Source organism: Alnus glutinosa, chromosome 5 (assembly GCF_958979055.1).
Source record: "Alnus glutinosa chromosome 5, dhAlnGlut1.1, whole genome shotgun sequence".
Classification (NCBI taxonomy): domain Eukaryota; kingdom Viridiplantae; phylum Streptophyta; class Magnoliopsida; order Fagales; family Betulaceae; genus Alnus; species Alnus glutinosa.
In genome coordinates, this window is record NC_084890.1 from 18,507,361 (window position 1) to 18,522,710 (window position 15,350).

Genomic DNA, 15,350 nt, shown 5'->3' on the forward strand with positions numbered 1-15,350 from the left:
ATTGTGTATAAATATCATTTTTTTAATCTCATATACATATGTCTCATATCAAATATAAATATATATATAAAATATGTACAAAAAGTATGTACAAATAACATATTCATTTAAATAAGAAGCGTTAATGGCGAGAGATCCTGCAGTAACCCATTTAATCTAATTAAAAAAGAAAAACAAGAATGTTCTGCGATAAGTCTCGGACATTTTATTCATTAAAAAAAAATACACACGCTTAAAGGTCTGCGCACGTACATGCGTTCCGACTCTCACACCACCCTATATATATGGCAGTCCAGTGCCTCCCCATTCAATATAAAGGCATTCCTAGCCCTCTCCCTCTCTTAAAAGTTACATCAAATTGCAAAAGCAATGGCGGCAGTGTCTGTGTCTACATCCCCCATGCTTAATATTGACGTCGATAAACTTACCTATGAAATCTTCTCCGTCCTCGAGAACAAGTTCCTCTTCGGCGGCTACGACTACGGCCATCCCGATCCCGATCCAAAGCTCTCCCAACACTTGAAATCAAGCAAACACAACCCGGCCTCCAAGGTCAGGATCCTCTCCATCGACGGCCGCGGCGCCACCGACGGCATCCTCGCCGCCACTTCCCTCGCCCGCCTCGAGGCCTCCCTCCGCCGCAAATCCTCCAACCCCGACGCCCGCATTGCCGACTTTTTCGACGTCGTGGCCGGATCCGGCGCCGGCGGAATCCTCGCCGCCCTTCTCTTCACTCGCGGCAAAGATGGCGCCCCGTTGCTCACCGCCGACCAGGCCCTCAAGTTCCTCGTCCGGAACCGTCGTAAGATCTTCCCGTCGTCGCCGTCGGGGATTTTAGGGCGGATTATCCGGCCGGCGAAGGCGGAGAGGCTCTTACGTAAAACATTCGGAGAGTCCACTCTGAAGGACACTTTGAAGTCGGTTCTGATACCCTGCCACGACCTGTCCACCAACGCGCCGCTTCTCTTTTCCCGCGCGGATGCCCTGGAGATGGACGGCTATGATTTCAAGATGAGGGACGTGTGCACTGCCACCTCGGCGTTGCGGCCCGTGGAGATAGCGTCGGTGGACCGGAGGACGAGGTTGGTGGCCGTGAGCGGTGAAATCGCGATGAGCAATCCGATGGCTGCGGCAATTACGCACGTGCTACATAACAAGCTGGAGTTTCCGCTCTGTAAAGGAGTAGAGGATCTGCTGGTCGTGTCCTTGGGAAACGGAGAGTCTGAAAGTGGTGTTGGAAGGCCGCCCGCTGGCCTTGTAGGGATAGCCGGAGAAGGAGCTGCCGACATGGTACAAAAGATAAATAATAATAATACATTTTTCATATATATTTTATTTCGTATTTGAAATACATTAATTGGTCGGCAAAAACAAGTCCAACACCAAAGATAAAGAAGGTCAAAAAGATATATATTTATTCAGATCTACAACTCTTTACGACTTGTAGTTTTATGAAACGCATGTTTGACTCAATGTATAAATATATATATTGCTAATCATTGTATTTATTTAATTTCAATTTACAGGTGGACCAAGCAGTTTCACTGGCGTTTGGCGAGTGTCGGACAAGTAATTATGTTCGCATTCAGGTACGTACGGAGACCTGGGTTGAAACTTGAAGTTAAAACTAGACCAGTGGTTAATTATATTATATAATTAACATTTCAGGGAAATGGCAGTCTAGCTAAAACGCCGAAGCCTAGGGATATATTGGGCATCACAGAAAATATGTTAACACAGAAAAATGTGGAGTCTGTTTTATTTAAAGGGAGGAAGATGGGCGAGAGCACAAATTTGGAGAAGCTAGAACTGTTTGCTGGAGACGTAATTAAAGATGAAGAGAGGAGAAAAACCAGCATTTTGCCCACCGTGGTGTTGAAGCAAACTTCGCCGTCCCCGAGAACGTCTTCTGCCACTACTCTATCAACTCTATCTTCCTGCGCCTAAGTTTAAAAATTTAATCAGTTGAGTTATGAATATGTATCCGCTGCCGCTCGTGGTGAATCAAACACGTCCGAGTCTGAGCTGATTTGAGTTTCTGAGTGCACCTACATTTTTTCATTTTTCCTATTCCTATTCACTACCTGTGTGTAAATATCAGATATATTAATCTATATTGTTGATGGTTTAAAATTATATTAAATCAATGATTGCTACTTTTGTTGGGCAGTTTACTAGTTTGTAATTTTTTTATTTTTTTTTTCCTCGGCTTTGAGTAGTTTGCATTTTCATTTAATTGGGGTGATTGAGTAAGTTTTGGCTATTCGAGCTTAGCTCGACAAGTTAAACTATACCAGAGCTTGAGCTTGGATCAATCTTGACCACCTCTCTTTGAGCTCCCCCTTGGAAAAAATTTTACAAAGCTCGAGTTCAACTCGAACTTTGCTCAAAAAAAACAAAATCCAAACGAGTTGAGGTTAATTACATATATATGGGCAGACGGAGGTAGATAATATTCGTCCGGCCTACCTTAAATCTACTATTCACCTACAGATGGGTAGATAGCAGGATGGGCATCCCGTATCCCATGCCGGTGGGTAGATGGCTGAAGGGATCCGGTTAAAAATCGGCCCGCTGTACAGGCCTTAGATACCATATGGATTGCAGGAAACAAAAAGTTCCATGAAGGTTCCCAAATTAATGCAATCCAACTTATTGAAAGAACACGGATCAGGTTCCAAACCCCCAATTCAACCTCCTCACACAATAAAAAGGGCGAGACAATCATTGAAATAAAATCTCCACAACAAACACAACTGGTACGTTTTAAAAATTGGCCTAATTTGGTGTTCAAAACTTTAGTTGTGAAACTTCATCACTTAAGTGTTTTGGTGTGGAAAATTGAGTCTTTTTGTGTTCCAAAGATCTCATGTCACTTGGACATACTGATGGAAGTGTTCTACTAGAGAGATCCGACACCTGGACATCACATGAGAGTCACCTGAACGTCATTTGAGTGTCATGACAGCATTTGGACGTCATGACAGGTTTTAGGATATAAACTGGCATCATGACATCATTTTTACAGTAACTTCATCTCTTGGGCGTCATGACGGGCTGTTGAAGCGTCATGACGCCACGACGTATATGTAGAATATTAAGAGCCAGTTTTGACCTAGTAAACGTCTAAATTGGAACAATCTTGTGAGATCCAAGGTTGTAGATCTGTGAATAAGCTTTCCAACACTATTGAGTTTGCCTTCATCGGAGGTTGGAATCAAAAGCTATAGCGGTTATACCTTCACAACGTTTTCAGCTTTACCTTTTCCGATCTATAAATATAGAATATGATGCCCTTTTGGGTTATTTGGAGAGCCTAGCATGAAAATTAGATTGGAGAATTTCTAAAGAGGTGTTCTTGCTTCTCCATTGTGACCCAAGAGGTGTTTGGTTGAGAGCCATTGATGCTTTCCTCCTCTTGGACTTTGTGAAGCCTATAACCCATTTTGAGCCTTAAAACCTCTTTGAGAGGATTCCTTGCTTCATTATTGTTGAGCCAAGAAAAGATTTGTACGAAGCTTGTAGCTTTCTCTCTCTCTCTCTCTCAAAGTTTGTTCTTTCAAACTACACCATACAATCCTTCAACCGCAAGGAGGTCTACCGGTGGGTCAGTAAAGAAAGACACTTGTTGAATATTGGCCAGAGGGGAGAGGGCTTTCCAATAGATCAAGAGTATTTTACAAGGGGTTGTAAGTTTACTTTGCCTATAGTTTGGTCTTCTACATTATAGTGATTTCCTAGGTTTGGCTCTCCAGAGCATTTTTACCTTTAAGGTGCTCAAAGAGTTTCCACTTCACAACAAAATCTTTGTGTTGATGTGTGTAGGGGCTAAAATGTGGATGCGATTATTAGAATATCTGCATCCGCGCAGTTATTGCAGTTATTAAATGCGATTATTATCCGCTATCCGCGTATGCGGTAATGACCATGATGTGAACCCGTGGGATCAAACTCCATTGAACTCACAATCAAATTGAAACCTACCCAAGAAAGCCAAGAATTAAGTCAAGAAGATCTAGACATGTTGAAATCTTGTTTCAAGAACCTAGATTCGGTGAGAATGCTACAAAGGGGTTTGCCTTTGATAAGTTCTTAGTTCAATCAAGAACAAGTAGAGAAAACTGAAAAGTTTTCTATGAAGAACAAAAACTTCATTCACATTCAACTTGTCTAGCAAATGCGGCTACAAGTCTTTTTAAAACCTCTCCATGAAACCCTAAACCTACTAAGGCCTATATCAAATAAAAGACATGGGATGAACATCTTCAAGCCCAAAACATCCTAAACTACACTTCCATAGCTAATAAAAGAAGTCAACTTAATGAAATAAATAGGCTCAAAAGCCTACAACCATAGAAACATAAAAATAGGCACACACGCTTATACTTAATGAAATAAAGAGTCTGCACTAAACCACTAGGCTATGCCGCCCCCATCTGTCGCTTGTATCACATGGATTAAAGCTGGTTCTTCTTCTTTCAAGCCCATCTTGAATGTTGGGGTCTTGCTCGATAAATTTGCAAACTCGGCCCAAGTGGGTTGCACCAATCCTTGCATTGCTTCCTTGATCTTTTTCGATTTTGACCTTGTGATTGGCCCATCTGAAACTTGTAAGGGATCTTTAAGATTCGGTCTACCATGGTGACCATCAAACCATTTTGGATTACTATCCAAATCTATATGCAAGCTTAAATAAATTAAGATTTCACTTATTACATAATTCATGATTATCAGTCATAGAGGGTCACTATTTCATAGAGTAATCGAGATTGGGATTACTCAAAGAAAAGCAAAAAGTAAATGTAGTGAGGTATGACTTGAAATTATAGTGCAAAAAAAAAAAAAAAATAACCAACATAACCTAAAGATCCTAAACTTACTGAATCCAAATAGATGTCGTTTTAGTGAATTTAATTAATTTTATATTATATATATTAAATATGTAAAGGGAATGCGGATACGGTTATTAACCGCATTTGCAAGCCCTAAAACCGCATATGTATGCGCATATGCGGATAGTGATTAGGTATGGATGCAGGCGGTTATTACTACCCACATTTTCACCTTTAGATGTGTGATTGATTTTGCAATTGTGATGTTTATGTGCTTTATGTTTCAATAATTTTATCTTATGATAACTATTGCTATTGTGTGGTTGTTTTGGGTTGGAACTTGATCCTTAGTTCTTTCAACAACCACAAAATCAACACAACGAATTTGGTTACAAAGTGGAAACCCTTTAAGCACCTCAAACGTAAAACCACTTTGAGGTAGCCAAACCCAAGAGATTACTATATTGAAAAATATTAAAATACAGGTAAAGTAAACTTACAACTGTATAAAATACATAGAACAATTGTACAAAAAAGCTCCCCGCTTGCCTTTGCTCTAGCTCCCAGCTAGCCAATCTTTTTCGAGTGCCTCTCATTATCGACCACCGGTAGACTTCTTAGCTGTAGAAGGATGTGTATGGTGTGATTTGAAGGAACAAACTCCAAGAGAGAGAAAGCTATGAGATTTTTAAAAATCCTCTCTTGGGACAAGGATGATTGAAGCAAGATCACCTCTAGAAAAGGCTTAATGGGGTATTCTCAATGTTATTGCCTAAAAAGCATAAAGTGGGCATACTTAACTATTTATATGGAGGTTATAAAGAACAAAAAAATGCTTTCACCATCATGCAGTTCGTGATGCGGTGTCATGATGGCATTTTTGGCGTCATGAGGGCTTCTAGGATTTTATCGCTAACCTTTCTGACATTGGCAGGCAACATCATGACTTCTATCTAACGTCTATATGATTTTGTCCAAAAGATGCTCTAGGTTCTCCATAACGTCATCACTCTTATGTGACGGCTATTTGACGTTTGTCAGGTGGCTTGGCCACCTCCGTTTGGCATGGGGGTGGGTTAGGCCACCCTATACCGGCTGGTTTGGGGGTGGCTCGAGCTCTTGGGGGTGGTTCGGCCACCCCCACAAGGCCAAAAATATAAAAATCAAAATTGTCTTAGGGTTTGGCCCTTGGAAGTTGTTAAACCCATCCCAGGCCAAACGAGGGTGGGGGTGGTAGATCCACCCCCAAGGCTCTTGGGGGTTGTTTCTACCACCCTCATTTTGCTGTTTGGGGGTGGCCCAACCACCCCCAAGGGCCATGGTGGCTAGACCGGCCATAGGGGTGGCTCGAGCGACCCTTCTATTTTTTTAATGTTTTTAATATTTTAAGTTTTTTAATTGTTTTATTGTTAATTTTTATTTTTAATGGGCATAGGACACATGGCAACTTTTTATAGGTGTTGACATGGACTTCCGTCAATTTTTGGACGGAAGTTGAACGAAGGTACCATCTTTATCTTTAGCCATAAAAGAGGTACCATGTACGATACAAAATGAATGATAAAGAGCAAAAAATAAAGTCTTTAAACCACATAGGGTAAAAAGGTATTTAACCCAATTTTTTCAAATAGAACTTTAATGTAGCTATTAGAGATTCGTAGTTATTGCTACAATTTTTAAAGATCATTGGAGCTCTCTCCTACACAACTAAAGGTGCTTTCATCAACCCCACTATTGGAGAGGCAAAGGAAACGCTTTTACACCTGCTCAGTTGACTCGCAAATCCCAACTCTTTGTTTCTGACATTCACAGTTTACTTTCAAGTTGAAGTCAATAGGTGGCACAAAAAGTACATTAAAAGATGCAAATATATTTGTCCATAATATAACTTAATAGGTTACATGGCTATCTTGCTTAGGCTCTAATCATGTAATGCCCGAGAATAAAATAAGAATTTTATTCAAAAATTTAAAGGCTTAAAGAAAAATAAATAGAAACATGTGTCACTAACGAAATTAAGCTAAGTATGGCTTGACCCTATGGCATCGGGAGAATTAGAAGTCAAAATTATGACTTTGGGAAACTTAGAAAATTTGACGCAGAATGCCTCGTTCAGACGAGTAGAAACTCATGTCTGAACAAGTCATTTGGGAAGATTGAAAAACACAAATTTGTTGAGTCGCATTCGGACAGGTAAATATTATGTCCGAATGAGGACCACATCAATGGCTCAGATTTAAGTCACATGTAGATTTGATGGACGTGATGGACAATTAAATGCAACCTAACTAAAGTGCGTCTGAATGAGGTAATATCTCCACTAGTCACCAAAGCATTGGAATGACTAGCTTCTGACGTGAACTTGTATGAACGAGCCAATTAATTTGTCCGAAAAAGTATGAATAGTATCTGATATTTTTGCCTATTTAAAGGCCCAACTCGACGAGTAAGACTCACATCTTCATTCCTTCATTCCTCCAATGGCTGAGACACCCAAATGTGAGTAAGAGAGGTTTGGTTCTTATGATCTTAGTGAGACAAAAGTGGATTCTATAGTGAGGAAGGGAGAGTACTAGAAGAGGAAGCAGTTTGACTACAAGAGGTATAAATCTTAAATCTCCCTTATTTGTTTTGTGTTAACATAGTGGTTAGTATATTGGAGCTATTGGTTTAATAAGCATTAAGTTATAATTTTGATACTATAGGGTTGTGTTGTTGGGAAGGTTGTTGTGGTTGGAAATATGGAAAACAAAAGTTTTCCAGAAAAGGTGGTTTTGTTACATAAAATTTGGTGCCTTTACAATGCACATTTAGTTGGTGGATGTTGTATGGAGTAAAGGAGGGGTTCTGAGGTGTTAGAAATCAATTTGAATGAATTTTTCAAAGGGAAATCAGGGTTCATGCAATGATTCGTACGAACTATGCTGGAGGCGATCTAGACGAGATCAAGACTAGAAAGCCTCAATCGGTATCTCGTTCGAATGAAGTGTAGGTGTAAACAGTACCCGAGTGTAATACCCCGAATCAATAAAATAAAATATAAAGTGAATATCCGCTTTAATCATGTTTTATAAAAACCAACAATTGTGATTAACGTTTAAAAAAGAAAACCCAATGAATGCCTTGAAGCAATTTATTTTCCAAACCTACATAATTGACATTTTCATACCCTTGCCCAATGTTTGATGCCCTTATAGAACGTTCGATGATTACTCTAGTCAAATGTTTGATATCCCACTAGAACGATCGAGTTATCCTTTTCTTTCACTAGCGTTCGACATCTCACTAGAGCATTTGAAGTATACCCCAAACATTTGCTCACACTTGAAAAACACTTTAACTTTTCATTCATCTCAGCCAACCTTATCCCTTCCCATGCCAATAAATAAATAGTACACCACGACCCTCAACCTTCATCCTCCATCCTTCCATTTCAGCAAACCCTAGACCTTGTGAGAGAGAGAGAGAGAGAGAGAGAGAGAGAAACATGGCATTTGGAGTGGTTACATGCTCCATAAGGTAACCTTTAAACTTCAAGTTTGTTTTTCACAATGATTATAAACTTACCCTATTGTTTATCAAGCATTTTGTGAATTCCTATCATGTCATATTGAGTTTATGATTTATTACATGGGATAATTATATTTTCCTAAAAATTATAAACTTGTCCTTGTTTTTCATATTTTATCACATTACTATGGTTTATTATGTTTTCATAGAGTTATTATGAGCTTTGGTTAAGCTAAAATGTGGTATGAGTAGAAGTTTTGAGTTTTTTATACATTATGGTACCCAAATATTCTGATTATTAATTAGGGTTAACTGAGCTTTGGATGGGCTAATGGGTTTAATAAGGATTGTTAGAGTTCATTTGTAGAAAAAATCTTGACTTTAGTTTGAGCCTAACGTTCAAAGTGGGATAGCCGGATGTTCGAGGCAAACCCTAGTGTCGAATGTTTGATGTTGGATGCCCAAACGTTTGACCGTATGTTGCCTAGCACAGCTCAGGCGATCAGATCATATATCAGAGAGTACATCGAACGTTCAATCAAACAGCCGAACATTTGCTCAAAACCCTAGGACTATTGGTCCAACAGTACACCGAACGTTTGACAGATGGCAAAATTGTGAAAAACACTTCATCCTTATCCTCAAAGCCTTGAGCATCTCTAAATACCCCTCCTCTTCGCCCCTTCACCTTATCTCTGCCCCTTCCAGTCAGTTTTCTTCTGTAGAGAGTGTGAGAGAGTGCCTTGGCAGAGACAGAGTGTTCTTGGCCCTTTGTGCTTCTAAGGAGGTAATCTTCTTAGCCTGTAACGCCCTAATTTTGAACCAGGAAAACCGTTAGTTAAAACCTTCGGTTCCCACATGACATTACTATATCAAAGATTAAATATCACAGCAGAATATTTGCTTTTTCTTTCTATACACGTAGGAATTACTTGTAGAACACACATGAGCTGTCTGAATTACTTCGAGGTGATAAATATGTGTGTGAGTGTGTGTGTGTGTGTGTGTGTGTGTGTGTGTGTGTGTGTGTGTGTGTGTGTGTGTGTGTGATAAGTCTTGAATTATTCGATTCAAGACCCCTTAACTTGCATTTGTTATACCTAGTTCTTGTTGTATATATAACGTTTTGTTGTAGTTTATTGTTTTGTCTTATTTTCAGGTCTTAATTGAAATCTAATTCAAAACACTTGAATTAGACCTGAAAATACATCAAGGGCAATTTGGTCATTTCCAGAGTTCGAGGCTGATCCTGAAAAGATGAAAAATCGTCCAAGGCATTTCGATCGATCGATTATTTGTACAGCTAATAATTCGATCGATCGACTTTCTGTCGACTCAACTTCGATCGATCCAGATGCGATCGATCGATTCTCAGACCACAAAATTTTCGATCGATCGACTTCGCATCTTCCAGAAGGTCAAGATATTTCCAAATCTTTGTGCGATCCAAATCAAAAGTTGGGTTTAATGGACAGAAATGGACAGCGACCAGCTCTGTTTGTGCGGCTAGAATTGATCCTTGATGAGTCCCTTATAAATTAAATCTCTATATATATGAGATTAGGGTTTTAGGTTAATGATGCATCTTTTGGGGTTTGTTCGGATTTTCTCAGGTGTATCACTTTAATTTCTCATGTTTTAGTTTACTTTGATGAACGTTTTCTGGGCTTAATTCCATAGAGCAATTTCTTCTTCTTTTTCCTCTTTGTTCTTCATGTTCTACCTTAGGTTTTTCTCCCTTTTTGTAATCCGAATTTCATAATTTTAATATAGTTGTTTTTTATTCATTTCTTTCTTGTTTCTTTACTGCTTTCCTTTAAATTAATGCTTAGATTAGATTCAATTCATGTCTAGCTAAATTAGTTCTTAGGGTTTGATCAAAATCCAATCCAAAAACCATAAAGTGTTCTTGATGTTCTTAGGATTTTCTTGAGATGTTCGATGATTGTTAAGGGCTAGAGGATATCAAAACCCATGCTAAAAGGTTTTGTTATCAAGATTCCAATCTATTTATTCATGAAAAAGAGTTAAACTTGTCTATAAGTTTTCCTAGATTTCTTGAGTAAAATCAACATTCTTAGAAATAAGAATGATGTCTTTTGCAATGGTTCTATATGACTTGATGTATGATTACCTATTAGAGTCACCTTATAGGGTATGCTAGGGAACACCGATCATTTCATATCTTTGGTAGTGTAGAATGTCTTTCCATTGTAGTTTAATCTTCACATGGAATAGACCGGTGTGAAACTAGATACCTTATGATTGTGGCCTAGTTAGGGTTTTCGTATATCTTGTATTCTTATTAGGATGTGTTGTAGAGTAGTAAGCTAGGGAGCATTAATCACTCCACACCTTTCGTAGTGTAAACGTTTTTCAATTATAGACTAATCTTTACGTGGAGTAGATTAATGTAAAACTAGGTGCTTTATAACTACGTCTTAACGAAAGTGTTTTCATGTCAAGGTCGTCGTAATGGTTGACGCCCATTACGTGCTCATATCATGCATGTTAGGAAGATCCACATAGACTTTAAGCATTTCATTGGTTGAGGATTGGACAAGATCAATACCATAAGTTTTCTCTTAGTTTGTTTTCATTTTCCGCTTTCATTCCTTCACTCTATTGTTGTAGCTTCAATTCTACAACCTTTACTTTTATTTTTACTCTTAAGTTAAGTTAGATACGTTCCTTTAAATATCCTATTACGCAAAACAACCAATAATCTCTGTGTTTCGATCACCCTTACTATAGTACAATCGATACGTACTATTGCGAGTAGTAAACTTATAAATTTAAAATCTACGTAGCCGGTTAGCCCGCTACCAGTGTGTGTGTGTTTTTAATTACATAACACATACACACTAAGTGTACCAAATACATGCCACAAGCGGCACCAAATAAAACATAATATTACATTGCCAAGTTCATACATTAAAAAAAAAGAAAAAAAAAAAAAAAAGGCTCATAATAAAAGCAAACATAAGTGAAGCTTGCTCTATAGAGACAAGCATCAATCCTACAGCAAATGATTTAGAAACCATCAAAACTAGCGAAAGGGCCATTACCCTCAGCTTCAAACCCTATATCAAGGTCTATGTAAAGATGAAGTTATCATATTTACATAACCAAACAAGTGAATCATCCGTTTTCACAAAATAGAGAGTAAAGGTTCAAATAAAAGAGATTATATAGATAAAGAGATGAATGTATGAATATGCAGCATAGTGACTGATTAGTTTGTGTTTTGTGATCATCTTTCTTCAAACCTCTCATTTATAGGCAAAATCTAGCCCATTCACCCTTGTTATGTGATAAGTGCTGAATGTATACATTCAAGCACCTTAATTCACATATGTTAATGTATTAGTTTTGTTATAGTTTGCTGTTTTTTGTTGTTTTTGTGTTTCCTTGCATTTCGCAGGTTTTGGAAGAAAATGAACTCGAAAATCCATCAAAAGTCAAAATCCAGCATTCTACAAGTCATACGCTTGAGCGCAATTCAGTGTAGGCTCGAGCGCAGTCCAGAAACAATAGGCGCTCAAGCATACATCGAGCATAGGAGCCCAGCCACACCAGCAATTTACGCTCGAGCGCACTTCCATAAGAGTTCGAGCATACGCATTTTGTACAGAACAATGAAGTCGGCAGACCTATTTTGGAAGGATTCTAATCCTATTCCAACTCTATTAGGTTGTAATTGGCTTCATTCTGTTGGACAAAATCACTTCTTTGTAAAGATGCTTTTAAACAGGGATTTCACTATTCATAGTGCTTCTAGAAGATTCTGCACAATCTACAAGTCAGAAAAATCGGATCCCTTGCAGCCGTCCGGACGACGTGATATACCATCCGAATGTCCAACTGTTCAAAGCATCATCTGTCCGGACGACGAGAACTTTCCGTCCGGACCTTCCTCTATGTCAAAAAGCTTCGAACTGCTCCAGCTTGCATCCGCCTGGACCTTTCAGCAGCACGTCCGGATGACACTCAGTGTTCGACAAACTATGGGATGTCTTTCCAAAACAAAGATATGGGAAGATCACTGCAACCGTCCGGACGATGTGGATTCCCATCCGGACGCGCTCATCCATAAGGCAAGTATCGCATTCAAAATCCAAACGTCCGGACGCCATTCTTCATGGTCCGGACGCGCGAGCTACTAATATGGAAAATGCGTACATCTGATCAACCGTTCGGACGACCATTCCTTTGGTCCAGACGCGCGAAGCCATAATATGGAAATTGCGTGCAGCGGAAGTGCGACCATCCGGACGACATGGCACCATCGTCTGGACGCGGCTCAAATCAAGACAGAATTTCAGCGAAATTTTGGAAAGCCGATCGCACAATTGTCCGTCCGGACGCCTTATGACTACTGTCCGGATGGTGCCTAGGTTTTATCAAGCCAAACGCTCATTTGATCCTACAGCCTATAAATAGAGGTCCCTAGGCTTGAGAACTGCAAGAATTCGGTATTGAATTCCTTAGTACTTTGAGAGTTATATTGTAAGGTTATTGAGCTGAGTTAGTCTCTCTGAAGCCATTGCTGTGTGTGTTGTTGCTGTGCTGATCTAAAGTCTATCTTATGGGTTGGACCTAAGGTAAAGGATTCCATTGAAGACCCCTTTAGGTAGGAGACCTGGTTGGGAGGCATTCGTGTTAGGTGACACATTAGAGTGCAAGGTATGACCACTGCATCAGGGGTATGTGAGTGCTACTACTTTGTAACTAGTCTTGTCTTCTGAATAGTGGATATCCTCGGTTTGGCTGCCCCAGAGTGGTTTTTCTCATATTGAGTTTTCACTTCGTTAACAAAATTCTTATGTCTTTTTAAATTCCTCATTGATACTATTTTGTTGACGCTTTGTTCACACACACTTGTTTATATTAGAAGTCAATTTAATTTTTCATTTGGTATCAGAGCTTGGTACACTCTGAAAAGATTAAATTCTTGAGTGTTATTCTGTTTGACTTCTACAATGACTGATTTGAGCATTGATAAAGTAGCTTTTATTTCTCATGCTATGTCTGTTCATAGAACTATGTTCATTAAACCTAGCTTGTCTCATAATCATACTCAGTTTACTTGTGAGGATAAAGGGGAAAATCATTCTATACCTAATGTCACCACTGTGGTGTTAATGGTCATATTCGCCCCAATTGTTTCCATATTCGTTCTCAAAAACCTAGGAATAAAACTCGTGCTTCTAAAAAAGATGAACCAAGTTTTGAAGAACAAGTCAAAAAGTTAAGTGATCAAGTTAAGCTCATTAGTGAGAAGTTAGCTTACCTCTCCCCTAATGAACAAAGATCTATCTTGATAAATAACAAAAAGAAAGCTTCCAAACAAGTTTGGGTTAAAAAGGAAGATAATCTGTGTTTAGTTGCTCATACTGCCCTGAAAGTCCTTGATACTTGCTTGTAGTATTTGGATAATGGTTATTCCAAAAACATGACAGGTGATAAGACTCTACTAAAAGAAGTTCAAATGGGCAAAGGAGGAAGGATCACCTATGGAGATGGGGGCCAATCCAAGGTTATTGGAAAAGGAATCATCGACATTCCAGGTCTCGGAACATCTCAGGAAGCTTTGTATATGGAAGGGCTCAAAGCAAATCTCCTCAGCATCAGCCAATTTTGTGACAATGATCTGGTGGTGCAATTCTCCAAAAAGGAATGTAATATATTTGATAGCAGTGGCAAGTGGCTTATAGGGGGAGAAAGAACTGCTGACAACTGTTATGGTCTTCCTGGTCTCACTGCAAACCCTTAAATTTTTTGCAATAAGGCAATTATAGATGACAGTGAACTGTGGCATCAAAGGTTGGGGCATCTAAATTTCACAGATATGTTGAAGATTGCTGGCAAAGATATTGTCAAAGATATGCCCAAAATGGAGAAGATTGGGAAAGGAATCTGTGGTTCTTGCCAACTAGGGAAACAGACTCGAGCGGTTCATAAAAAGACCTCAGGTATTCAAACTTCCAGAAATTTAGAATTACTGCATATGGATCTCATGGGTCCCACTAGAACTGCTAGTCTAGGTGGGAGAAGGTATATACTGGTAATTGTAGATGATTTCTCTCGATATACATGGGCTATTCCTCTTCAGGAAAAATCTGATGCTTTTGATGCAACTCAACATTTATTCAAGAAGATTCAGGTTGAGCAAAATTGCCAGATTATGAGAATCCGCAGTGATCATGGAAAGGAATTCAAAAATTCAAAGTTTGAAGAATTCTGTCTTTTGTATGGAATCAAGCAGGAATTTTCTTCTCCTATCACTCCTCAGCAGAATGGAGTTGTAGAACGAAAGAACAAGGTAATTCAAGAGATGGCTCGTGTGATGATCCACTCAAAGAATCTCGCTTAACACTTTTGGGGAGAAGCAGTCAATACTGCATGTCATATTATCAACAGAGTCTACCTAAGGCCTTTTGGCGAGGGAAAAAGCCCACAGTAAAGTACTTCAGAACTTTTGGAAGTAAATGCTATATCCTTCGTGATAGGGAGAATCTTGGGAAATTTGATCCCAAAAGTGATGAAGGTATATTCTTGGGGTATTCCACAAACAGTCGTGCTTACAGGGTTTTCAATAAAAGAATAGAGACTGTGATGGAATCTATAAATGTTGTTATTGATGATGAAGAAGTTGAGAGACCAAGCAGGGGGAGGAAAATCATCTCGATTCAGATGAACCGTCAGTAACTTCAACTGACATTGTCAAGGCTTCTCCAAGTGTGTCTCCGATTGAATCTCCTTCTGCTCCCACAACTTCGGCACCAAGTGGATTTTCAAGAACAAAACAAATGAGCATGGTACAGTGGTCCAGAATAAAGCACTTCTTGTCGCCCTAGGATATACTCAAATTGAAGGAGTAGACTTTGACGAAACTTTTGCCCCAATTGCCAGGTTAGAATCCATCAGAATCCTTCTCTCCATTGCTTGCCATCTTGGTTTCAAGTTGTATCAAATGGATGTAAAGAGTGCATTTCTGAATGGTAT

At 39.1% G+C, this 15,350-nt stretch overlaps 1 protein-coding gene across 1 annotated transcript; it reads left to right on the forward strand.

Moving 5' to 3' along the window:
• Positions 1–298: 298 nt before the first annotated feature.
• LOC133867846 (patatin-like protein 7) lies at positions 299–2,156 on the forward strand. The gene is made up of 3 exons (XM_062304610.1): positions 299–1,290; positions 1,527–1,589; positions 1,669–2,156. Exons 1-3 carry the CDS (start codon positions 370–372, stop codon positions 1,945–1,947), a joined length of 1,263 nt encoding a protein of 420 aa, XP_062160594.1. The 5' UTR covers positions 299–369; the 3' UTR covers positions 1,948–2,156.
• The last annotated feature ends 13,194 nt before the right edge of the window (positions 2,157–15,350 follow it).

What these genes read in the sequence shown, in the direction of transcription:
- LOC133867846 (XM_062304610.1), top strand. Translation starts at nt 370, where the DNA reads ATGGCGGCAGTGTCTGTGTCTACATCCCCCATGCTTAATATTGACGTC. An exon ending in GAGAAGGAGCTGCCGACATG is followed by an intron (nt 1,291 to 1,526) that starts GTACAAAAGATA and finishes TTCAATTTACAG; the next exon opens with GTGGACCAAGCAGTTTCACT. An exon ending in GTAATTATGTTCGCATTCAG is followed by an intron (nt 1,590 to 1,668) that starts GTACGTACGGAG and finishes TTAACATTTCAG; the next exon opens with GGAAATGGCAGTCTAGCTAA.